Source organism: Mobula hypostoma, chromosome 2 (assembly GCF_963921235.1).
Source record: "Mobula hypostoma chromosome 2, sMobHyp1.1, whole genome shotgun sequence".
NCBI lineage: Eukaryota > Metazoa > Chordata > Chondrichthyes > Myliobatiformes > Myliobatidae > Mobula > Mobula hypostoma.
The window spans coordinates 47,684,134-47,709,577 of record NC_086098.1 but is presented as its reverse complement, the minus strand read 5'-3'; the positions used below and the strand labels follow the sequence as shown (position 1 = coordinate 47,709,577).

Genomic DNA, 25,444 nt, shown 5'->3' with positions numbered 1-25,444 from the left:
CTAATTTCCCCTTTTCTCCTGAAACTTCATATCTCACCTCTCCCCCACCCACATTAAATAAATCAATGAATACATTGTTCCACAAGCGAAAACAGTGAATGAAAATGCTCAAATAGTTGGTGAGTCACTTCAGCAGTGTTGAGGGTCAGGAAAATTCCCTGCTTCCCAACGAGGAACTCTCCACGCCGATTTACCCGAAGAATGAGCAAAACATAAATAAAAGAAGTGAAAAGTTGGGAAACAAGATCAGAGAGAGAAAAAAAATTCTGAAGCAAGCTGGGACAATGTTACTTGCTAGCAAATTGATTCCATTATCAGCAACAAAACAAATTCCATTTCTTCAACTCACTCGTGTTCTTGGTATGTAAGCACAAGCAAACCGTCAAACGAAAAACGGAAAAACTGAAGCTTCTCATTGCGTTGCCGCAATTGAACTGTAATACAGTAGTCTGATCGCAGAAGTGAAAACTGAAGATGCAAGTGGATGGGGGGGAATGCAAACTAAAAGTAAAATAAATCGCAGTTTAGAAGTGGAGGAAGGCAGAGCAAAGGTGAAGAAAAAGGGCTCATAGTTGTTCAAGATCAAGCCGTAACTTGTGAGAGGTACACACGTTGATCTCCTCAGCAGCGGGTCGAAATTTGTTTTTATAAAGTATTAATGGTAAGAGCTTGGGGTTCTCACGTTGATTTTATTTGCCTTGTCAGAGCTATCGTCTGGATTGGAAGTAAGTCAGTCATCCTCGATACTGAGAGAATTCCTAAGAAGATGTGGGTATTTTGCAAGTTACACCTTTGGTTCCTTTGCAATTTTTCTTTCTGAACAATCTGTGTCTGCATTTTTGACACTTGATCTCAACCTGCTAAACCTTATTAATAACGTTGGCATTTGTATGTTGAACTTTATTGGACCTATAATCAATGGTAGCGAATATATATGGTGGAATGTGTCAGGGGAAATAGCCCAAGTCCTGATTTTACCACTAATATCACTGAAAGCCCCCTAGTGAGGGACGATTACCGAAGGTTACCACTCGGGACAATTTTCAACATTAAGTGATCATGACTTTATTTCAATTTTCAATTTGACATTGAAAGTTCAGAATATCGTCAGGATGTTCTTAGAAATCTATCCAAATGTCTTGTGCGGGTCCCCTAGATGTCTGGTAATGAACAGAAAACATTTTCCATGAGCCACCAGTGCCGAAATAATCGTTAAATTGGAAAGCAGTTGTTTTATGTTGTAGTCTGTCGCGTTAAAGCACGTTCGTGCGTTTTCAGGGTAGCGTGAGAGCAGGTCAGTAATGCCATATTGAAATTATAGGTAGTATTGATATGTTGGGCCCTTTTCGCAAACCTATTCAACAACAGGACAGTGAATCACTTAAGGTTTGGAAGTTCAGATGATGCAGAGGTGATTTCGCCAAATCCTTCAGCTGCCATCTTCCCATTCACGTGTTGCTGTTTTTTTTTGTGTGAGTAGTTTATCGATCGCATCCTACGGAATTGATAGCTCGTTCCAGAAAATGGAAGTGTGACCAGTTAATTTACATGCAGGCAACATCATTTCCCTGGAATTCATTTGCTAGATTTGAAGGCTTATTTAAAGGTGTATCTGATTGAGAGGCTAAATCCGTAGATAAATCCGATGCCTCGTTTGGTGCTGAATTGCTCAACCTAGAGGCAGGTCGTTTGATTTTTGATGTTGTCATCATAGCAGGGCTGCTTTCAGTATCCGTATTATGAAGCGCCCAAATCACTGTCCAGGTACTGCACTGAAGATATAGGGTTATTGTGATTAAAAGAGGCGGAAATGAACGAGGACGCTTTTCGTACTTAAATAAATCACCAGCACTCATTGGGATGATTCTGAAGTCGGGCGGATAATGGTAGCTTTTAAAGTGCACCTCTAAGTCTAAGAGAATGCACTTTTCACTCGACCACGGAAAATAGCCGGGCAATCAATGCTCCAGGTAGGAATGGTCAACTGTCTGAGTTACAACCGCTCCCAGGATTCTCTGGGAACATCACTTTAAGACGAAAGGAAATCGAACAGCTGTGGGTCTAAAGAGCAGTATTTTACATGCTCCCCGAACCGAGGACGATGTAAAATAATTGGACTGGAGCTATTGTTAGTTAATCATTACACTGGAGATTGCAAATCACTATCACAGCATTGAGACAATCTGACAATCAAGATTTCATACGAAAAATTACTTCTTAAGTTTACCTTATTTTATACCTCACTTACCTTTAAACTAAGAAACGTCCCCGTGATTGAAAGTGTTGAGATCTGGCGCAGGCTCCAGAATGCGCCAAAATCATAACCTGGGTACCACGCACATAATCCACTAAACTGCGCAAGCGATGATTTATTAAGATAATAAAAAATTCTACACGTTACTTGAAGGTGCTCTCTTTAATTATTAATAAAAATATTTATTAAAATTATAGTCTGTACAAAACAATTTTAAGGAGTATTAGAGGAGATACAGAGTGCTTACTTTCATATACACTACCGTATAGTATTTCCAGGAAAATAAATTGCCGTTTACATTTAATTTACAACTCCATATATACAGTCAATATAAAGCATACAACACATATAAACAGTGCATTGATATCTGCTGCAGAGTTGCGGTATCAGTCTGTGACGAATCACGGGCTGTGACAGTCTCAGCTCTGGTAATATCCAACTCTTCTCTCAGCTCGAGAAATGAGTTATTTTAGGCGTACGTCGAACTGGAGGCGCGGAGCGAATTGCCAGCATTGTGGGTTATTGGCAGTATAAATAATATCTCCGTCGTATCTGTGCAACCCAGCACGGGGAGTGGGGTGAGTAACGGGAGGTGAGGTGTGAGGAGGAGCGGATTATCCTTTTGCAGATAGTGCCAGGCCGTATGCAACCGTGGAACAAAGTGTGCACTTTCCATGCAAAGCTCGTTATGTTACAGTTCTCCGCAACAGACTGATATTTTCGAAATTGCGTTTTTATTTTACTCATGGGGACCATTTAAAACATCCACGCATGTATGAGCAGTATTTCCAAAGTCCTTCCCTCTGCTCCTCCGCGCCTTCGATTCTTTTAGACAGTATCGGGATTAAAATGCCTTTTAATTTATATCGAAATTAGATCATACTTTAAGCATGTGATGTAGAACCGGATGAAGTCGAAGAACGTTATTTGGAATTGTTCAAAACTGTCCAATCGTTTTACCAAGGTTAAAAGGGGTAGATGTTATTGTATCTCATGGAGGCGTCTTATTGCAATCAGACAGACCCTCCGCGGAAGAAGTTTGGTAAGGATATCAGAGCCATAAGCATAATCATTATTGTTACAGCAAAGGGAAAGGATGCCCCCTCCCCCACCCACAAACTCGAGAAAACTGATCAATGTTACTTGTGTAAATTCTTATTGGAGTTCATGACAGTTACATAACGTGCATCAACCGGAACAGGAATATGCCCAGCGTTAATTTTTGAAGAAGCTATTTCAGCCGAAGCTTCTTAACTTCGTTCTGTCCGGGCATTTGGACTTGTATTAGGGTTAAAGAATATGTAATAGAACAGAGATGGCGATTCGGATAAAGGTAAAGGACGCATACCGAAGGGGCTAAAACTTGAGCATAAGCAAAGATATCAATCGTTCTCATTAACAACACTGAGGATACGTATCTGTGAAAAGAAGTTCTGATGAAGGAAATTACACATGGAAGCAACACGTGCTTTTACCAGATTCACACAGTTCTCCCGAACTGAACGAGAAGTGAAGTCGTAAAGGAAAGATTACGCTTCCTGTGTGAGTGGAGGACTACAGCAAACAGAGCTGGTTTGGGATATCTGCTGGAGCCTCGCTGGAACCCTCGCCGGTTTTTCCTTTCTCCTAAATTTCCAGAGGCACGAAGAACTAGGCCCTTTCGATATCTGCCTCAGGGCAGGCCCTTGCCTTGCGCCGACATACTGCTAATTCTCTTCTGTTAAATTCAACTATGAACCATGCGCAGGTATGAACTGTCGTAGGGGTGGATATTGTCCTTTGGACATTTTAAAACCGAACTTCTTACCAAATCCTATCCTTTATACACAATAAGGAAAGGGTCGCCTTTATGGCAGAACACGATGGTATACATAGTATTTCCTAGTTTGTGAGTTGCTCTTATGAAGGGCTCATTTTAGGTTTTTTTTTAATTCTCTGGCTTTTCCCAAAATATTTCCTTAACTTAATGTATTGCACATTCAAAACCTCAGTGCCAATAACCCAGGAAAACTCTGGGCAACCAATAAAACGCTGCTGACAGTTACTGCATTCAGAAAATTGTAAGTAGCCAACAGATATTGCAAACGGGTTTTTATAAAACAATTCATGAAAGATCGGCTGTCGTGTTCTTTCTGTTTCTGAAAAAGGGGTAAAAATCTTTTTTTTATGTCCGAGCATGCGACTGTCACATTGTTCACTGCGTTCCCCGATAAAAGCGCGCACCCAACAACAGTGAAAAGTCCCAAATCAGCTAATTTTCTTGAAGGAAGATGAGCTATGGCTTTAAAATGCCTTCAACCTTACAACCATACTTTTCCTGTTTTATCACAATTTTACGCCAAGTTTCAGCGTTGCTATGAATACTCCACATGCTGGAAAACTTACTAGCGAAAGAGTCTAATGGGCAAGTGGACGATGGTGGGGACAGTGGGCCAAAGGATTCCTAGAACCAAGTGGACAGAGATGTTCCACGGTAAACACAAATTTATAGTGCAATTAGCCTCTTGTGGTTTGCAGCATATAAATTGGGCATTTCATGTGCCAACATTTTATGATACAATCTTTTGTTTTGCTTCAAACCAGATTATAAAGTATCTGGATCCGGATCTGGATCATGGGCCTTTTTAGGTTCATGGGATTCCCCGCTGCGATGTTGCGAATCGACTGCTCATTATCGCAGCCACGTGCTGCGAAAACTCGCTGGATTCACACCGACGCGCGGAGGATGTAAGGGTGGGGTGGTTGGGGTGGGGGGCGGTGGTAGCGAAGTGGTGATGGGGACATGGGAATCCCTTGTGCTGCATTCTTCCACGTTCAGATGCGCACATACTGTGTGTCTTCGATTTACATTCATTTTGTATTATAGTTTAAATGACAGGTCGACTTTACATGATTAAAGGGAACACGGACATTAAAAGAGGACGATTTTTTTTGTAAAGAAATAGAGAGATTTGCGAAGATTTCTCGGGAGCTGTTGTCCATTGCTCTTTCAAATTTGCATTATGATGTTTTCCTTATGTATTGGAATTCGCCCAAAAGGCTGAGCGCCATAGAAGAAACATTCATAAGATGCAAGTATCTTCCAAGTAGATTCGGTCTTCTAAATGGAAATGACCAAACATGCGTGAATCTAAAAGGTGTGCCTATATGAGGAACAGTTTCTCTTAATCCATTAATGTTACATCAAGAGCAATGTCTACAAAACATGGTTGAAACCAATTTTTAACTTGAAAGCCTACGACGAGGCAGCCATGGTTGGTTTCATCCGGTGTTCCTCACTGGTGAGTTGCCAGTTTTTACGGCTGTGACAACGCAGCGTCGCCATCTTTCCAGGTAGTAGCGACTTCCAGCTACGCGCATGTGTTGCCAATGATGCTGTAACGTTGGGAACTAAGAGTGAGGGGGATTTGGTCGGGCGTATGAAGTGTAATAGTCGCAGAGGACATTCGTGGCGCAAGGCGCCCAGTCAGCCGCCTCCAGACCTACAGCCAGGAGCTTCTGACAGAAGCTCAGTTAGAGAATGCCTATACTGAAATCTTCGTGCAGGCAAGTCCCCGCACGAGTTCTCCTTGTTCGTGTTGGCTGAAGGAAAAGAAGATGGCATCTCCTCTCCCTGAGTCCGCAGTTTGAGTGACCTCTCTGGTGCAAAACACAGACAGGAGCAGTCTGCAGTGTTCCTGGAGCTAGGGAGAGTGACTTTGACTTTGACCTCCAAAAGCAAAGCAATCAAAACACAAGTGACATTCACGTTGGTGGGGGCTCACTGCGTACAGTGAATACAGTTCGAAGGTCAGTTTCAGGGCAAAAAAAAGTTAGCTATAGTTAGCCTGAAATGTCTCTGCACACAGGGTTTACACGTGGTACGACTACTGATGTCATCTGGAGGAGTGGTATAGCAGCATTAACTGCGGGGCTCAATAAAAATCCCTTCGGAAAATAAAAGTTGGCTTTCCAAACGCATAAGAACGTATCCAGAAATGTATGAAAACATAGTTTACCCGAATAGGTGACTTTCATCTGCTCGCCACTCTGTGGAATGTGTTTTCAGTCTTGAACTTCTTGAGTACGTTTATTCCATTCTGCTAACAATTAAATAAATATTTGTTTTGTACAGAATGTGTGCCAAATCTTCAGCTATCTGATCTTAAGTTTTATTTTGTAATACCATATAAACAATTTTAGCAACTCATCTCCTGCCCAAATCATGTATACCTTGAGCTTATCTAGAGGGGTGGATTATTAATTCATAATCGAAAAATATATGGATTGTGATAATTCTACAGAAGCTTTGCCATAAATTGAACTGCGCTTCTCTGGTGTAAAATGCACCACTCTAAACTTATTTTTAAAGCTGCTTATTTCTGGGTGCCAGCCAATGTTCCTTCTTCAGGTTCACTGCCTTGAAAAGATTACTGGTCGTTCCTCTCCTTGCTGCCCGTGGCAGCATGCCGTGAATTCGATTGGGAAGTGATTAAGTGGACGCTTTGGAACTGGAAGGGAAACTAATAGGTTCAAGGAAAACCAACATTCTGCAACATTTTGCTTGCACTAAAATCAAATGGACCGCTTGGCACCTTTTACTAAAAAGGCGCTTTTATTAATACTTCTGCGGTTTTAAAATTCGCACATGAACCTTCACTTCCTAAGAAATTGAATAGGATGCACAAATATTACGCACTTGTGATAAATCGTTATAGATCATCAGATAGCCTGTAGCTGTGGCGTCGTGTTCAATTATATGTCCCGCACTATGTTTTAGACCGTGGAGAGGATGAATGGAAACTTGGGGACACAGATGGAACGAACATCTATGGAGAAACCGTAGAACGGCGACTAGTTTTCTTAGAGATAGTTAAAAGGAAATGTTAAGAATATTGTTTTTTTATAATAGGGAGATTCCGTTTCAGCCAATGAGATCTTCGCTGGCCAAAGGAAGCACATTGAAAATATTGACTGAAAAAGAACGCAATGGTTGAGATTTGGAATGCACTTGATTTAAAGGTAGGGTAGCAGATGAAGACTTGCACTAATCCAAAGGATGCTGCAGATGGGAAACTATAACTGCTGCTTTCAAACTGAATTGCTATTATGATCAATGACAGTCAATACCTCCTCTACAAAAATAGCTCCTGTGGCCCTAGCCTAACCAGTTTCAATCATCGTCCTTCCTTTCAAGTTTCCGACAAGTCCACTTCGTATGCCTAAAAAAAACACTGAATATTCTGTAAATGCGCAAGTAGAATATTCGTATCTTCTGTTAAAACGGATATTTAAACGTGGAAACGAGATTGACGTTTCTAGTACGTTTTGATATTTCTGTCTCAGACTGAATTGTAAAGACGATCAATGAAACACATGGGAAGTCACAAATACTTATTTGAAATATAAGTATATGGACACGTAGTTTGTCCTTAATGCAAATTTACACTGCTGCCAATTAACGAAGAATTTGATATTGAATCTGATTTAGAATTGCAGTGAAATATGTTTCTACTTAATTAGATAACGAGTTTGTGCCATTTAAGTTGCATCGTACTACAATATTCTTTGAGCATCCGTTCTACTTTAACAGTCTGATATTTCAGATTCGTGCAAAGGCGGGTGGAGATGGGGCGAGTGGGGGAGGCGTAATCACCTCTGTCTTTCTCTGTCCCCGAAGGGTTAATCTGCAATAGGCAGATATGTGATCTTGGCAAGGATAGAGCTGGGTTTTCCTTTCAGTGATTGCCGTCTAGGCCTTCCGCTTGCAGCTGGCTCACGTTTGTTAGCACATGTTAATAATGATCAAAACCAGATCGGCCGCTCCTTCGTTACAGCAAGGATGCCCCCGCCAGGGCAGTTCGGTGATCAGATTGCAAATAATGAGTGGATGTGCGCGCTAAGTCACGCTACAGAAATAGCAGATGGAACGGATTTTACGTTTAAGTGAACTTCCCAACCTGTCAGCACCCATCGCTGGAGGTTTTGATTTAAAATTGTGGCCATTGACTGATGCATTAGGGTCAGTCGTCCGTCTTAATTACAAATTAAGAACATGGGTGCATTTAGTACAATTTATAATCCGATTCATAAAACTTCGAAGCCTTAGATTGTTGGATCTTTCGCCGATTTGATGGCCCAGGAAGTCGCAATTCCCTGTGGCCAGGGGTCATTCTCCCCACGGCTGCACCTCGCCGAGATGCACTTGAGGATAATGGGCCATTACTCAACCCGCTGCAGTATTTAGCTTCAGATAAAATCACACTAGAGGGCCGGTGAAAAGGCGCTACCTGCATCCGCACGATTCCACCACCATGTCTTCATATTGTTTATAAACCACATTGTTGCCCGAGTCGATGTATAATATACTGATGGGGCTAAGTTTGGATGGGACACAGCAGCTAGGTGGTGTGGACTCAGGGTCCATGGAATTCATCAGCGTTTGTATAATAGCGTGATTGGTGGGTTCAAGGTGGGATCTGAGCGGGAAATCGCAGATCCCTTCACAGTGGTATGCTTCGTAATCTAAAGGGGCGATGATCCAATCGTCCCAGCCTAACTCTTTAAAATTGACATGGAGAGGTTTCCTGCTACATCTCGACCTGGCTTTCTTCCCGCTTCCTCTGCTGGACCTGCTTGAGAAGGCTGTCCTCCTTTTTCTGCGGCGCTTCACATTCGGTTCACGGCTGACCTGCAGTGAATCCAATCCACCCAGGGACCGGATCTTCTCTCTGATCTCCCGAAAGAGGTTTTCCCTTTTCTTCGTGTTGCTGAACGCCACCAGCAAGGCCTTTTCCCGAGGCTGGAGATCAGAGCGATTGAATCCCAAAAGTCGAGGATCTAGAGCCTTCTGGGAGTAATCGGAAATGACTTCCATATCTAAACACAGTAGCCTAGCATTGCTGTGGTTTTTCATTAATTCCCACACGTCGAACACTTGCCATCTTGACGAATCGACGTCCAATATGTCAACTGTCCTTGAATCGAGAGGTTTCGGTGAGGAAACCTCCCGCTCCATACACGAATAAAGTAAAATCCGATACATACTCCCTCCCAGGGAGAGCGCCGCGTGGAGATCTCCAGGCAACTTTCGAAAGATCCTCAGCTCGGCTCCCATGAGCTCCTCGGTGTTTGGCAATTTGGAAATATCAAACAGGTATCTCTGTCTCTTCCCAAGGAGAGCTCCATCTGAAAAAGGAGAGGAAAGAAATTAAGTTCGGAAGCTACAGGAGGAGTCTGAAGCGGCGGAGGGGCTAAGAAAATGCGCTCTTATTTAAAACAAAGAAGAACAGGAACAGGACACACTGAATCGTGAAAACGATATTGATTCCAAAGTTAAAAGTAGCAGTGTACGCTCACACTGGTCCTTCACGCATTGTGGTTGTACACCACATATACGGAGATGACAGGTGCTGAAATCTGGAGCAAACAAACAAAAAAGAGAAAATCGGCAGGTGCTATTGCAAACAAAAACAAACTGCTGCAGAAACTTGGCGCTTAAAATATGTTTCGGAGATCGCAGTGGACAGTATGGGGCTGTGAAACTGGAGACCAAATGACAGATCTCGATCCGAAACGTTGGATGTGCATTTCTCTCCACAGATGCTGCCTGGAGCCTTTTGTTCCTCCAGCGGCGTTTTTTTTTCCATTTCAATATTCAAAGTTGAAAGCAAGTATATTATCAAAGTGCGTAAATGTCACCATATTATTGAGATCATTTTCTTGCGGGCATTCACAGCAGAACGAGGAAATACAATGTAAAGAATGAAAAACTGCACACAAAGTCTGCCAAACTACTAATGTGCAAAAGTAGATAAACTGTACAAGTATAATAATACTTGTTTTGATAGTTTGGTCATTATTTTTTTTAAAACGAGGCGCCACCCAACGCCTTTTCGTTGATGCAGTTTCTCTTCTTCCCATTTCCTAAACAATTCAACACCTTTCTGACGCTTGCTCACTATATTCAAATAGATTCAAGACAAAACAAAACTGAAACACGATTATACAGTACATCTTCATACTATATTTACAAGCTGCAATCTGGTCAAATCCTGCAGTTGACAAGCCAACACATGATATAATAAAGTATGCCTGTCTATCTATCTATCTATCTATACATGTCCATAAGATACAAGATCTGCAACTAGTAAATATGAAGCTTTTTATTAATTAGACAAGAAAATTGAAGGTTCGTATAGGCTGAATGAAGCAGACACAAGCAAAATGCTCGAGCATTGTAAATACCTGCTCTGCCTATCACAACAGCATTCGGCTGAGAATGGAGCAAAAGAGGTCTGTCGAATCGAGATCAAACAAAAACTTGGCGACGACTGAAGCCATACATTAAAAAAACTGAACGTGAGCATGGTTGTCAAGGGTGTACTTTGCAGCCCTGGAATATTGCGACGGGGATCTTCTCCCAAACGCCTCCAGCTGTATTATTAATGACCTTTCTTTAACCCAAGGCTAGAACCTACGCTGCTCACCGGTGACTCCGCAGCACTGGTCTCTATTGTGAATGCGTCCATTAATGAAACAGCTCCGACAGGAATTGGCTTGCATTCACGCCTGGGTTGACAGTGACAAGTCGCATTTGTACTAAGTAGGTTCTCGGTAATGATTATCTCAAACAAGAAAAAGCCTGGTCACGTTGACCTTATCTAATTGCTTAGACCCTACCATAAATATCTTTGGAATCCACATTGCCAAAATCTTAACGCGGCCTGCCACATCAGCAGCCACGGAGACAAGAATTTTTGAATCGAATTCCTCCTGACCTCTCAACAGTCTCTATAATTTTCAAAGCACTGGTCTGGAGCTTTAAGGCATATCCATCTCTTATCAGATGTCTCAACCACTTTCGAAAAGCTTGAAATTATCCGGGGGTGGGGGGGACACACAGCAACTGGTTTGATTGGCACACAAGATGTTGATCCATTATTCACCTCCTTCTTCACTTGTGCCCCGCACAGAATACCGCAGGAAGATCATGTTGTCACTGCTTCCCTTGTTTGTCTGGAAGAAGACCCAGGTAGTGATAGAATGCCATTGTTTCATTTCCCTTAACGTCATGGTCCACCTGACTTGTTGTACTTTCTCGCCATTCCTTCGCAAGCTAGTTTCTGGAGCCCATTGCCTGATAACATTGGGAGCCCCTCCAACAGGCAAATTTGATGTTCTTAGACTTGAGGCGAGACGTTTAATACAAGTTTGTCAATTTTTTCCTACGTTTTCAGAAGAAATATATATCTTTAAAAGATTTACAAGGAGGTTGCCGGGTGCTGAGGACCTGGGTGAAAGGGGAAGGTTGCATAGTTTAGGAGTTTATTTCCTGGAGTGTCGGAGAATGAGGGGAGATTCAGAAACACAGAAACATAGAAAACCTACAGCACAATACAGGCCTTTCGGCCCACAAAGCTGTGCCGAACATGTCCTTACCTTAAAAATGACTTAGGGTTACCCATAGCCCTCTATTTTTCTGTGCTTCATGTACCTGTCCTGGAGCCTCTTAAAAGACCCTATTGTATCTGCTTCCACCACCGCCGCCGGCAGCCCATTCCACGCACTCGCCACTCTTTGCGTAAAAAACTTACCCCTGACATCTCCTCTGTACCTACTTCCAAGCACCTTGAAACTGTGCCCTCTCGTACTAGCAATTTCAGCCCTGGGAAAAGGCCTCTGGCTATCCACATGATTAATGCCTCTCATCATCTTGTACACCTCTATCAGGTCACCTCTCATCCTCCGTCGCTCCAAGGGGAAAAGACCGAATTCACTCAATCTATTCTCATAATCCAGGCAACATCCTTGTAAATCCCCTCTGCACCCTTTCTATGGTTTCCACATCTCACCTGTAGTGAGGCGACCAGAATTATGCACAGTACTCCAAATGGGTTCTGACCAGGGTCCTATATAGCTGCAACATTACCTGCCGGCTCTGAAACTCAATCCCATGATTGATGAAGGCCGATACCTCCTTAACCACAGAGTCAGCCTGCGCAGCAGCACGGATTTGATAAAGATATACGCAGGTATGAGTGGTATAGATAGGGTAAATGCCCTATTTCCACTGAGGTTGAGTGAGACTACAAATGGAGGTCATGGGCTAAGGGTTAAAGGTGAAATATTTAAGGAGAACATGAGGGGGAACATCTTCACCCAAAGATTAGTGAGAGTGTGGAACGAGAGGCCAACGGAAGTGGTGAATGCGGATTCGGTTTCAGCGTTTAAGAGAAATATGGATAAGTATATGGCTGAGAGGTGTATGGTCCGGGTGCAGGTCAGCGGAAGGAACTAGGTAGCAAATAGTTTACCACCGACTAGATGAGTCGAAGGGCCTGTTTCTGTGCTGTAATGTTCTATGACTGTGACTCTAATTGCCTTTCAAGAACAGTAAGTGCCATCATGCATCACGTGTTCACAATTGTAAACTTGCACATTTTCTTTGAAGCTCTTCATTATTATGGTAACCATGGGTTGAAGCAACCCAGTAAAAGCCATTAAGAGTAAATGAATTAGAAATTCCTATGTTCCTATGTGTTATTTTTCTCACTTATTCTCGTAACTACCTCTCCCTCAATGTCGAAAAAACAAGAGAGCTGATTGTGGATTACAGGAGGAACGGAGACAGGCTCGGCCCGATCAACATCAATGGGTCTGCAGTTGACAGGGTGAGCAGTGCCAAATTCCTCGGTATACACATCACCGAAGATCTCACCTGGACTGTATAAACAGGCTGTGTGGCAAAAAAAAAGCTTAACAGCATCTCTTCCACCTCAGGCGACTGAAAAAAATCTGGCATGAGCCCCTAAATCCTCAAGGCCTTCTACTAGAGCACCATTGAGAACATTCTGACTGGCTGTATCACTGCCTGGTGCGGGAACTGCTCCAACGTTGATCACTGGGCACTGCCGAGAGTGGTACGGACAGCCCAGCTCATCTGTGGACGTGAACCTCCCTCTATTGAGGACACATCTACAGCGGCAGGTACAGAAAGAAGGCCTGGAAGATCATCAAGGACACCAGTCACCCCAACCATAAACTGTTTCAGCTGCTTCTGTCTGGCAAATGGTACCGCAGCATTAAAACCAGGACTAACGGGCGACGGGACAGCTTCTTTCTACAAGCCATCAGACTTATAAATTCCCATGTCTATACATAACACAAGAAGTTTTGCTCCCTCATGTTGTGGGATGGATGTAAGATTTAAATAAATTTAATTCAATTCAGTTCAATATCCCTCATTGTTGTGAATGCATTTTCTATTTCTTTGTGACAGGAGCCAGGCCTCTTGTCCCGCACTCACAAGAGTGATCACAATCGTAGGAGACTTCATCGCGAGTTTGACAGATACTGGTGAGAGGGGTCGGTGATATCCCACGGCTCTCCTCTCCTGCCATCGATCCATGCCTCGCCAAAACCGCTCACACCATTTCCAACATGGAAAACATCCCCGTGCTAACCATAAAGCACTGAAGCAGACAGTGTGTTGTTAATCCATCGTCGGTCAGCAAGCTTTGCATAACCAACGGAAATGGCCGATATTGTCTTGCCTCCTAGGCTGTCACCCAGCTACTCTAAATAAGATTTTCTAAATACTTATAAAATATGAGATGCCCACAGCTAAATGATCGCACATGTGGTCAAATATTCCAGACTTCGCGTGGGAACAAATGTCTATTTTTTATCTACAGTATTTGCATATTATTAATATCGAGGTCACATAAATTCGCTTTCTTCTGTTTGAAGAAGTATTAAATAAGCACTGTAAATGTAAGGAAACTCAGATATCTCTGTATGAGTTGCCATGGTTAAAATGATTATTTAATAATTATTCCATTAATTGTCCGCAATTTAACTTTACCGCCTCGACTCTGTGTTCAATTTACTTTTCAGTATTTTTTCCTTCCAGCCCTGAAGAGTTTCATGGGCAGGATAGTTGTGGAGTTTTGAGCGGGGGAAGAGGGAGGTAAAGCCCAGCACATCTGGAAATGACACAACGGTTTCAGTGTTTAAATGCAAACCCTCCAATGGCTTAAACCTACGGGAAACAGAGACATTACCATGTTATGTTTGGTCCCTCGCAACATCCAGTAAACATCCTTATTTATCTGAGTTGTTGCTGTATATTCCAATGACAAATTTAGTGTACAGAAAATAAACCGTTGCTGAATAGAAAGGCAGAAGAGACCATCTGCGTTTCTCAACCAAGGGTCTTTCACCTGAAAGGTTGGCGTTTCTTTTCCCATTGCTACGGCCTATCCTGCCGAGCACTTCCAGCATTTTCTGTTTTTGTTTTAGATTCTCTGCATCTGTAGACTTTTTTTTTAAAAAAAACCTTTTCCCATATATTTTATTCCCCGTCCTCTTGCATTTTCCAGAACGCAGAAGGCATCGTTTAACTTGCTTCACTGGGAGTAGCTATCAATCTGTTCTCTGTTACGCTACAAACAGATGAGATTATATGTTGTTATACTGCTCTACAGTGGAGAGTTGATGCACTCGGTAACAGCTGTTTCTAAGCCTGTAATCGAGTTTTTCTTTAAAGCTCACCCCACAAAGGAACCATATTGTTATTCTGTAATAAACTTCGATTGTGCAGTTATACTGCCGACAGTGTCTTTCTTTGGTTCTACTGAGAATAAAAATCGAGCATATTTTAATTGCGGCGGGTGATTTTACGAACGCAGAATGAAAGAACAGAATGGATTCTTGAAATAATTTACTGTTAATAAGTTGTTAATAACACGGTAAGATAGATCAGTTGATTGGTAAAAGAACTGGAAGAGTGTTGGAGATTTTCTTTTCCGCAGAGATGGTGAGGGATCTGGACTCACTGCCTGAAAGGACGACGGTGATAGAAACACTCACATATATCAGTGTGAAAACTAGAATATCAGGAACCTCTGCGCGGAGCCAGAAAGTAGGCTTCAGACCAAAGCAAAACATCATTTCTGGGCAGATATGCTCACGACAGGCTGAAAAAAAACTAGTTCTGTGCCATGACTTTCTATGATTCTGTTCCTTCGTGGAATAGCAGCAGGATTGTTTCCTCAGTGTCGGGGGCGCATATTCTCCCAAAATTAGAAAATACAGACACAAATATAATTTTCTCAGATTGCAAAGAGCTGAAAGAAATGCGGAGTTTCCTCCTTAATGTTGATCTTCCACATCCGTCATCTGTGAACGGACGATGAAAGGAGCAGCCCATTCAGTGAGGACTGTGGAAAGTTCTGTCCGCTTTCATGGTCCACCGTCATAGACAAAGAGATCTGTGTCTACTATTCTCAAGAGTTCGAGAGAATTATCTCAATAGCTTTAAAGTCCAAATTTGTACGAGAATAGGAATAAAATTGCAATAAAACAACGAGCACTGGCAAAAAGACGAGATCATTGCCAAAGAGTCGGTTTCGAGAGCAAGAGACCGTTTCATCACTTCATTAAGCCCCGCGGAGACTAAATGGCCGCTTGCAACCTTACCTACTGATATTGCTTTTGATTTTCAGAGCTTAAAACTTTCTTTGGTCATTTTATTGCCGTGATACTGCAATTTGGTGCCAAGTCATACGAGGGTATGTTATCTTTGGAGCGTGCTTATGCCGATTACGCCTTTATTTCCGAGATTAGTTCCTAGGTTTTGCTTTATTTCGAAAGTATTTTTCATGATATCTTCAAAAGCCAAATTAACTGTATGATCTCAACAAGTCACAAAGGACGAGGAACTAAAAATGACGGGGTCTTAATGGTGCGTTCCCAGAAACTACCGGTAACTCGTAACAAGCCAGTACAAATCTCTTCCGGTCATTAACTTGCATTTTTTCTTGCTTTATTTGGGGATGGTGATGGGGGAGGAGTGAACAGTAAATATTAGTCGGTGAACCACTTGATTTATCAACACACAGGTCAACCCATTCGAATTTCAGACTAAACGTCGTAATTTCTATCACAGTCTCTCACTTGTTGCGTAGCAGTTTTATGGGGACCCTTAAGTGTGACGTGGACTCATTCACAGATTGCATTGGATGGATATATTACTGAACATGCAAAAAGATATTTCCAAAACCGGTTTCAGTGAATGCAATATTTGCGCACCAAACGTAGCGCTGGCATACTGATTGCATATTAACCTCTTGTGTTCAGCGTTTCAACCGCAGGTCTCTCAGACCTGATGAAGGGTCTCAGCCCGAAACGTCGACTGTTTGCTCTTTTCCATAGATGCCGCCTGGTCTGCAGAGTTCCCCCAGCGTGTTGTGTGTGTTACTTTCTCTCTCTGATGATTCTTTTAGATGCATAGCAGATGAAATTAGTTGACTGTCTATGGGAGGTACGTTTGCGGATGACACGAAAATCCATGTTCTGGATAGGCCAGGAAAGTGAACAGATTTACTGTAGGATGTAGATAAGGCCATAACACAAAGGAGCAGAATTATGACATTCGGCCCATTCAGTCTGCTTCGCCAATAGATCATGATTGATTTATCACCCCTCTCAAGCCCATTCTGCACCCTTCTCCCGTAACCTTTGTTGACCTAACTCATCAAGAACCTATCAAGCTTCGCTTTAAATATACCCAACGACTTGGGCCCCATAGTTGTCTGTGCCAATGAATTCCATAGATTTACCGCCCTCTGGCTAAAGAAATTCCTCCTCATCTCTAAATCTAGTCAAGAAGAAAAGAAAAGCTTACAAAAGGCTCAGAGAGCTAGGTAATGTTAGAGATCTGGAAGATTATAAGGCTAATAAGAAGGAGTTTAAGAAGGAAATTAGGAGAGCCAGAAGGGGCCATGAGAAGGCCTTGGTGGGCAGGATTAAGGAAAATCCCAAGGCATTCTACAAGTATGTGAAGAGCAAAAGGATAAGACGTGAAAGAATAGGACCTATCAAGTGTGACTGTGGGAAAGTATGTATAGAACCAGAGCAAATAGCAGAGGTACTTAATGAATACTTTACTTCAGTATTCACTATGGAAAAGGATCTTGATGATTGTAGTGATGACTTGCAGCAGACTGAAAAGCTTGAGTATATAGATATTAAGAAAGAGGATGTGCTGGAGCATTTGGAAGGCATCAAGTTGGATAAGTTTCTGGGACCGGATGAGATGTACCCCAGGCTGCTGTGCAAGGCGAGGGAGGAGATTGCTGAGCCTCTGGCGATGACCTTTGCATCATCAATGGGGAAGGGAGAGGTTCCAGAGGATTAGAGGGTTGTGGATGTTGTTTCTATATTCAAGAAAGGGAGTAGGGATAGCCCAGGAAATTATAGGCCAGTGAGTGTTACCTCAGTGGTTGGTATGTTGATGGAGAAGATCCTGAGAGGCAGGATTTATGAACCTTTGGAGAGGTATAATATGATTAGGAATAGTCAGCATGGCTTTATCAAGGGCAGGTCATGCCTTATGAGCCTGATTGAATTTTCTGAGGATGTGACTAAACACATTGATGGAGGAAGAGCAGTAGATGTAGTATATATGGATTTCAGCAAGGCATTTGATAAGGTACCCCATGCAAGGCTTATTGAGAACGTAAGGATGCATAGGATCCAAGGGGACATTGTTTTGTTGATCCAGAGCTGGCTTGCCCACAGAAGGCAAAGAGTGGTTGTAGATGGGTCATATTCTGCATGGAGTTTGGTCACCAGTGGAGTGCCTCAGGGATCTGTTCTGGGACCCTTACTCTTCGTGATTTTTATAAATGACTTGGCTGAGGAAGTGGAGGGATGGGTTAGTAAGTTTGCTGATGACACAAAGGTTGGAGGTGTTGTGGATCATCTGGAGGGCTGTCAGAGGTTACAGCGGGACATTGATAGGATGCAAAACTGGCCTGCGAAGTGACAGATGGAGTTCAACCCAGATAAGTGTGAAGTGGTTCATTTTGGTAGGTGAAATATGATGGCAGAATATAGTATTAATGGTAAGACTCTTGGCAGTGTGGAGGATCAGAGGGATCTTGGGGTCCAAGTCCATAGGACACTCAAAACAACTGCGCAGGTTGACTCTGTGGTTAAGAAGGCTTATGGTGTATTGGCCTTCATCAATCATGGAATTGAATTTAGGAACCAGAGGTAATGTTGCAGCTATATAGGACCCTGGTCAGACCCCACTTGGAGTACTGTGCTCAGTTCTGGTCGCCTCACTACTGGAAGGATGTGGAAACCACAGCAAGGGTGCAGAGGAGATTTACAAGGATGTTGCCTGGATTGGGGAGCATTCCTTATGAGAATAGGTTGAGTGAACTCGGCCTTTTCTCCTTGGAGCGACGGAGGATGAGAGGTGACCTGATAGAGGTGTACAAGATGATGAGAGGCATTGATCGTGTGGATAGTTAGAGGACACAGGTTTAAGGTGCTGGGGAGTAGATACAGAGGAGATGCCAGAGGTAAGTTTTTTACTCAGAGAGTGGTGAGTGCGTGGAATGGGCTGCCGGCATCGGTGGTGGAGGCGGATACGATAGGGTCTTTTAAGAGACTTTTGGATATGTACATAGAGCTTAGAAAAATAGAAGGCTAGTAATTTCTAAGTTAGGGACATGTCCGGCACAACTTTGTGGGCCGAAGGGCCTGTATTTTGCTGTAGGTTTTCTATGTTTCTCTGTTTTAAAGGGGCCTCCTTCCGTTCTGAGCCTGTGACCTCTGGTCCTAGATAGGAAGTCCTAGGAGCTGGAATTCAATCTGGATAAGGGCGAGATCGTGCATTTTGGAAAGTCGAATAGAGATAGGAGACTTTACAGTTAAATGGTACGGTGCGAAGGAATGTTGGCGAAGAGAGAATCATAAGGGTCCAAGTCCATAGTTCCCTGAACGTGACAGTACAGATCGATAGGATATCGAAGAAAACACGTGGCATAATAGCCTTCCGAGGTCGAGGCATAGAATATAAGGTTATGTTGCAACTTTATAAAACACTGATTAGGCCATACTTGGTATATTGTGTGCAGTTCTGGTCTCCACACTGTGATTGCCAGTGGGAATGTACAGCGGTGATTCACTGGGATTTTTTCCGAGATTTGAGGTCTTCTGTTATGGGGAGAGATTGGATAGGCTGAAACCTTTTCTCCTGGAGTGAAGGCTGCGCGGAGACCAGATAGGAGGCTATCCGATTATGAGAGGCATAGATGGAGTATGTTTCCCATGGTAGGAGTATTAACAACGAAAGGGCATAGGCGAAGAGGAAAAGGTTTAAAGGGAATAGAAGGAAATGATTTTTACACAGAGTGAATGGTATCTATAAAATGCTTCCAGAAGAGACGGTAGAATCAGGTAGAATTTTAATGTTTAAGAGACATTTTGACAGGCACCTAAATAGGCAAGATATGGGGTGTAAAAGGGCAAAAATATAACCAGCAGAGATGTAATGGATGGACAGGTCTGTCGGCGTGCTCGTTTTTTTTTGTGAGAATTATAATAATAAACTATACGGAACAAGCAAACAACGCGTTTGAACAAATGAATAATCGAGTCGTCCCCAGTAATATCTATTTATCCACATCATGGACTGTACAACACCGTTCCTTCGAGGGTCACCTCAGGACTTTCCTCTCGTAAATTCATCTCAGTAATGCCTGGCTAGGGAAGTAAAGTCAAGTATATTTGCTTTATTCCGCCAATCCATATAATACAGTAGTTTGCCGCTGGGACATGGGGTTTACTGGATGTAAAGCTGAAGTCTACTTAAGAAAAACTCTTGGCTTGAAATTGCGTATTTTTGTTGCCATTTAACAGCCCCTGCGCGTTAAAATCTTTGTTGACCTAATCTGGATCAGAATGATAACTGCCTTGTTAAAATAATCCCGCATTTTGCAAGCACCGGGACCTTTGTAATAATATCGCGACCACACCAGCGTGACGATTAGTCCCATTAACTTCGCCTTATTCCTCCTTCTCTCTGCGGTTTTAAAATTACGCAGAACATCAAAACCATAACATGATGTCACCGGGAATTTGATATGAAAATAAAACATAGCAATTATTTGGACATTTTTTCCAAAGTCTGCCTCCTACAGGTTATTATCAACTGCCAGCCTGTGATTGAATGAATGCACCAATTGTTCTTTTATTCACCGCCGTTCAACAAACACTAATCCCGACTAATTTTGGGGGTAAAATGCTATCTGTTTCGTGTGTATGAATATAACCACTTAAAATAATACTTCCCTGCACACTACATTTAAAAACAGTACGCCAGCATTACAAAAATTGTGGAAAAATGCAACACAGAAGGACACTATTCGGCTCATCAGGTCTACATCGGTGGAAAAACCGCGACCCAGTCTAAGGAGTCTGCAAGCAATAGGTCTGCTGGCTTGAGGGTCACGGCTGTTTGAGTGCAGACCCTAGTTTTGTTTTAAGTGTGATGAATGTCTCTGTCTCTACCACCTTTCAGGCAGCGAGCTCCAGATTCCTAGTATCCGTTTTAATGAAACATTTCCCCCATCTTCCCGCTAATCCTGCCGCCAATTACTTTAAACAAACTCCCGTTTTGCTCAGGAAATAGATCTTCCCTATTTAATGCGCCCTGATCCCCACATAAATTTACACACGTACGTTTATGAAGTTATACACGTTATTATAAACTTTATAACTTTATACCACTTCCCTCCACCTTTTCAAACTGGCCTTCTTCGCTCTTGCTTACAGTGCAGATGAAGCATCTCGATCCGAAATGCCAACAGCACAATATGTATTGCTCCAGATTCCAGCATCTGCAGTCTTTTCTGTCTCTATAACTTCATATACCTCAGGTACGTCTTCCCCATCTCATTCTTTTCAAAACAAAAAAAGCCCTGTTTTATCGAATCATTCCGTGTGGCTACAAATTTCCACTAACATCCTCGAAAACCTTCATCACATCATTTCCAATGCAAGCACATCTTCCCTGTCATGTCAGCCAAGTTACAACAGTCCCCCTAGCAGTGATCCTACTCGTATTGTAAGCAGTTCTACCATAACTTCTCTGTTAAAGCCCATGCCTTGGCAAATAAAGGCAAGTATACAATTGACTGAATTATTTCTCCTAAACCTGCGAAGCTGTGCACTGACGGAACATGACCAGGAATCAAGGATCTTAATGACAGGTTCAAACAAGCCAATCATCCTTTTGTTGGTTCATAAGTGAAAGGTTTACCGAAAAAAAATTGTCCCGATCCCTTTGTCTGAGCACAAAGTGCATTATTGCAGGTGCCATGTAAAATGGATCGCTTGCGGGTGAAGGCACCTGTCCCTGACTCAGTGTATCATTATCCCATTGCTGTCCGACTTTGGTGCTGAACAAGTCGGCCTTGTATCTATCACACGGTGCGTTATTACAGGCTAGTTATTGGAAGTCTTGTTCCAACATGGTCCAAATCATCTTAATATTACAGTATCAGTGTTTCCTTGTAACGCATGCCTCTATTACAGCGCTGAAATGGAACAGTTCGCTCTGAACAATGCTCACCGTTTATCGTTATTATCTTTTCAAATCTGTTGTTCGGGCCATAATCATTATAGATTTATTCCCATATCTCAACAATAACGTTGTTCTTAAAAGGCAGAGCGCACTGCGTCGCCAAAACGTGCTTTATAAGCAGATGATTTTTGTTTTTGCAATTTTTAGAACAATCGGATGGTAAACGCAGGGCAAAGAAGAGCTTTAGCATCAAGACTAATTTGCGAATAAGTAGTTCAAGCTTACGAATTAAAGCGCACGATTCTAGTATAACGGCGGGCTGTACTGTTGGAATGGGAAGGGCAAATAATACGAAGAATCAGATGGAACAACGCTGGGTCATAAGGACATTTGGTGACTTCCAGTAAACAAGACTGTCATATTAATTACTGGGATAGCTCTACTAGATGTTTTAAGATCCGGAATCTAGCTAAATGTAGTTTGTGGCTTCCTATCTAAGAATTCTACCAAGTGTATAGGATATGTACCCAAACATTTTTTTAAAACGCAGCTTTGATTTGCAGCCGAGCTTCTGAATTTCCGAGATTGTCTGCTTGCATTCGCATCGGAAATATCAGAAGTTCCGGTTGTGCTTTGTTCTCCTGAATACCGAGATCTTCATTTAACTTTAGGCTCAATATTTCGCCACACGCAGATCCCCACTTTGAGGGAACGAGTGGTGCTTTGTTTGACGCGGTTTAAACGGGTTTGAATTGGCTTGACATTCTTACTGGAGTTATGTCTGACTAAGTCCCATCGATGTTTAGATATGGGAATATCGCTCGCTGTTGTATATGGCTGGCCCATCTTAGAGCGCTTTGTGACAATGCTGCTGTTAAGAGAATACCATTAGCCAACAATCTGACACGCATATTAGTATTTGGATGAGAGCTTCCAGGCAGAATAAACGAAGCGTGGATTTATACCTGATTAAGGATTAATTTTAGACTGATAAGCTATTTCGACAGCCTCAACATTACGACGAACGGCACTAAAGCTACAGCAACAAGCCATCTACCAGATATATGATCGTATGCGCTCAGCTTTGAAATTTACCGCGGCTATTCCTACTCATTTCCATCTACTATTTTAATTGTCCTACCCCATTGCACGTATTGAGGCATTCCTATGCAGTACTACATTGCATTATCAGAGTACCTCACCAGCAACATTTCATTCTGTATGGGGTTACTTCGTCAAATATTGCGTGCAAGGCAACTGTTCTGGTTATATCTTGTCCTATCGGGGTCAATTGTCATAGATAACTCTGACAACTAGCGTTTTCCTTGTACAGTATTCGGATCCAGCAAATAATCAGGTCTTTCTTCACGACCGTCTAACTCTGTCACTCCAAGTAAACCTTTCAGCACAATGTTATCTCAGTAACTCTGTGCTTTTAAAAATACACACATAACCTGCCTTTCAAAGTGAATAGAAGCACCGCTCACTTTCAAGTTCTAAATGCCGTATTGTAAATTATTTACCCTTTCGAGAAGGATGTGTTATCAATATCCTCAAAGCGCATTTGTACTGGTCGAGTCTTATTTCAGTGTATTAGAGATATTGTTGAGTAGATTGTCCCGAACAAAATTTCAAATGGTACTGTAGTGGAGGACTTGATTTTTTGACTGCTTCTTCGACATTAATATTGCTTCAATGTTCTCATGGATCGATTATGAAGTGGAAACGCGTGTCCACAGAGGGATACAATAAAACAGTATTTCCGTCTGAAATTAGTCAATTTCATTGCTGCATGTTCTGATGGTTCCCCAGCAGAGATTAATAAAACCCAGATGGTACCCAGTTAAAGTTCATTTAAATAGGCAATGCGCTAGCGGTACTCCTGGCTAGCGGTATTCCAGGGGAAAGCAAGTGCTTGAGAACATCTACACATCTGCAACATCTGTACTCATGTGACAAAGTACCTTTCCTTTCAAGTCTTGGGCAGCCCTGAAGTCTGTTTCATTTTCAGAGAATATTTAAATCAATGGAAGTGGGCGCATTTTCATGGGATGTAATGCGGGGGGGGGGGCTCCTTTAAATAATGATTAAATTTTCTAAGCGATATCATGCAGCGTGCCCTTTTCGTGGTCTTATTACTGAATCGATTTCTTCTCAAAATTTCCACTCATAAGATCGTGTTGTTTTTACTCCGTGCACTTAAAAGCTTTGGACTGGGGCCATTCCCGGTTCCAGCTTCTGCGTGGATTTTTTTTTGGTGGATGTGAATATTGAAAGGGAACATGTCCTGTTTCTCTTATTAGCATCTGCATACGATCCACAGTGGCTCGCTCGCATGCCTACTCCGCACATAAATATCGCACCCCGCAACACCTAACATCTTTACCTGCTGGTTTAACAGCGAATCAGCCACACTACTGGCGCTAAATATTGTGAAGTCCTCATACACATTGAAATGTATATGTTTGTACACCCTGTCCAGAGTAGTTACGGAGTAAATTCCTTCACTGTTGTTCATACTGTGCTGCTATTTCCACCCTCCCTATTTGTCAAGCACATTCATGGAGGCCGGAGGGTCTAGAACCATAAAATTAACCCCGGGGGACAGGTACTTCGAGGATACCCACGGTTCTCCTGCAATTCACATTGCAAATCGCAGCAGACGGCACGATTCAGCAAATCTTTATTTCGTCAAACGATTGGTTCAGTCGCCAGCTCTGTGAGTCTGATTGCTTAAATACTGCTGCTGTGTACATTCTAAGAATTCTTATGGTAATATTGGATCAACTTTTCTTCCTCAAGACATATCACAGCTGTGGCCCGGGCACGCAGTCTGCCTGACATCCAGTTAATCAGTTGATGCATCTGTCCGTCTATCGTTATAAACTGCATCTAAATATACGTTTATGTCGATAACCCATGTCTCTGCTTACTGTTTAAAAGAATCAATTTAGCACTGGAATAGGAGCCGTAATGTTGGCAGATGAAAGCAATCACTACTTGTATTTCGCGCCGCACAGCCTGATGCAAGCTACTGTAAAAGCGCTTTCCCAGCCCAAGCGGCCAGGTCTCTATAATTAAGTGGAGCCTCATTTATTACCCACCGTATCCTTGGTCCACGAAGCTGGTGACAGTGTTGGCAAGGGGTCGGGCTCGGGCCAGACTGCTGTTCAACCCTTTCCTTTCGCAGGCGGATAAGGTCCTGTAAAGTGACACCATGTACTCGTGCGGCACCACCGTACCGGTGCGAATGTGCTGGCGCTTGAAGGTCCGATCGTCCTTGCCGTCCCGAGGTGATGAGGAACCAGGAACATCCTGAGGAGAGGAATCCTGCAGAGACCCCAGTGTAGCAGCTTCAAGAACAGAAAGGAAATCCCAACAGCAGCAAAGGGCACACCACACAAGCGCCGCAGCCTTCGGTAAATCCATTCTGGAAGAGTTCTGCGTCCGAGATCGGAAGAGATTAAGTCAGAGGCTGAACGCACATTCAGATGCCTTTGCTCTCTCACCTTCCCCCCGGACGGCGGACTTGGTTACATTACAGAGAGAACGCTGCTCAGACTCCGGCAATTGCAACCATCCGCGGAGCAGGGCGCCCCCACTGCGCTTCTGATTGGCTCAAACTTTATCCCAGCAAAATCTTTTTTTAAAAATATAACTTTTCAGCAATTAGGGTCCAGAAAGCATGAGATGTTACATCACGGGGACAGCTAATTCCGCAAATAAATTCCGAGAAGTGATGCAATATCATTCACCATTTTGCATTGCAATAAATAATCTCCTTTCCGCTTCTTTGTCCCTTATCCTCCGGGTGTGCAGTTTTGGAG

The 25,444-nt window shown here is 42.7% G+C and overlaps 1 protein-coding gene across 1 annotated transcript; it reads right to left on the bottom strand.

The window, feature by feature from the left end:
• Window positions 1-8,519: 8,519 nt before the first annotated feature.
• Window positions 8,520-25,180, bottom strand: LOC134339820 (growth/differentiation factor 6-A-like). Its single transcript, XM_063036647.1, has 2 exons — window positions 24,722-25,180; window positions 8,520-9,421 (listed from the first exon to the last, which is right to left on the bottom strand). The coding sequence occupies exons 1-2, from the start codon at window positions 25,044-25,046 to the stop codon at window positions 8,520-8,522; spliced, it is 1,227 nt and encodes a 408-aa protein (XP_062892717.1). The 5' UTR covers window positions 25,047-25,180.
• Window positions 25,181-25,444: the final 264 nt, after the last annotated feature.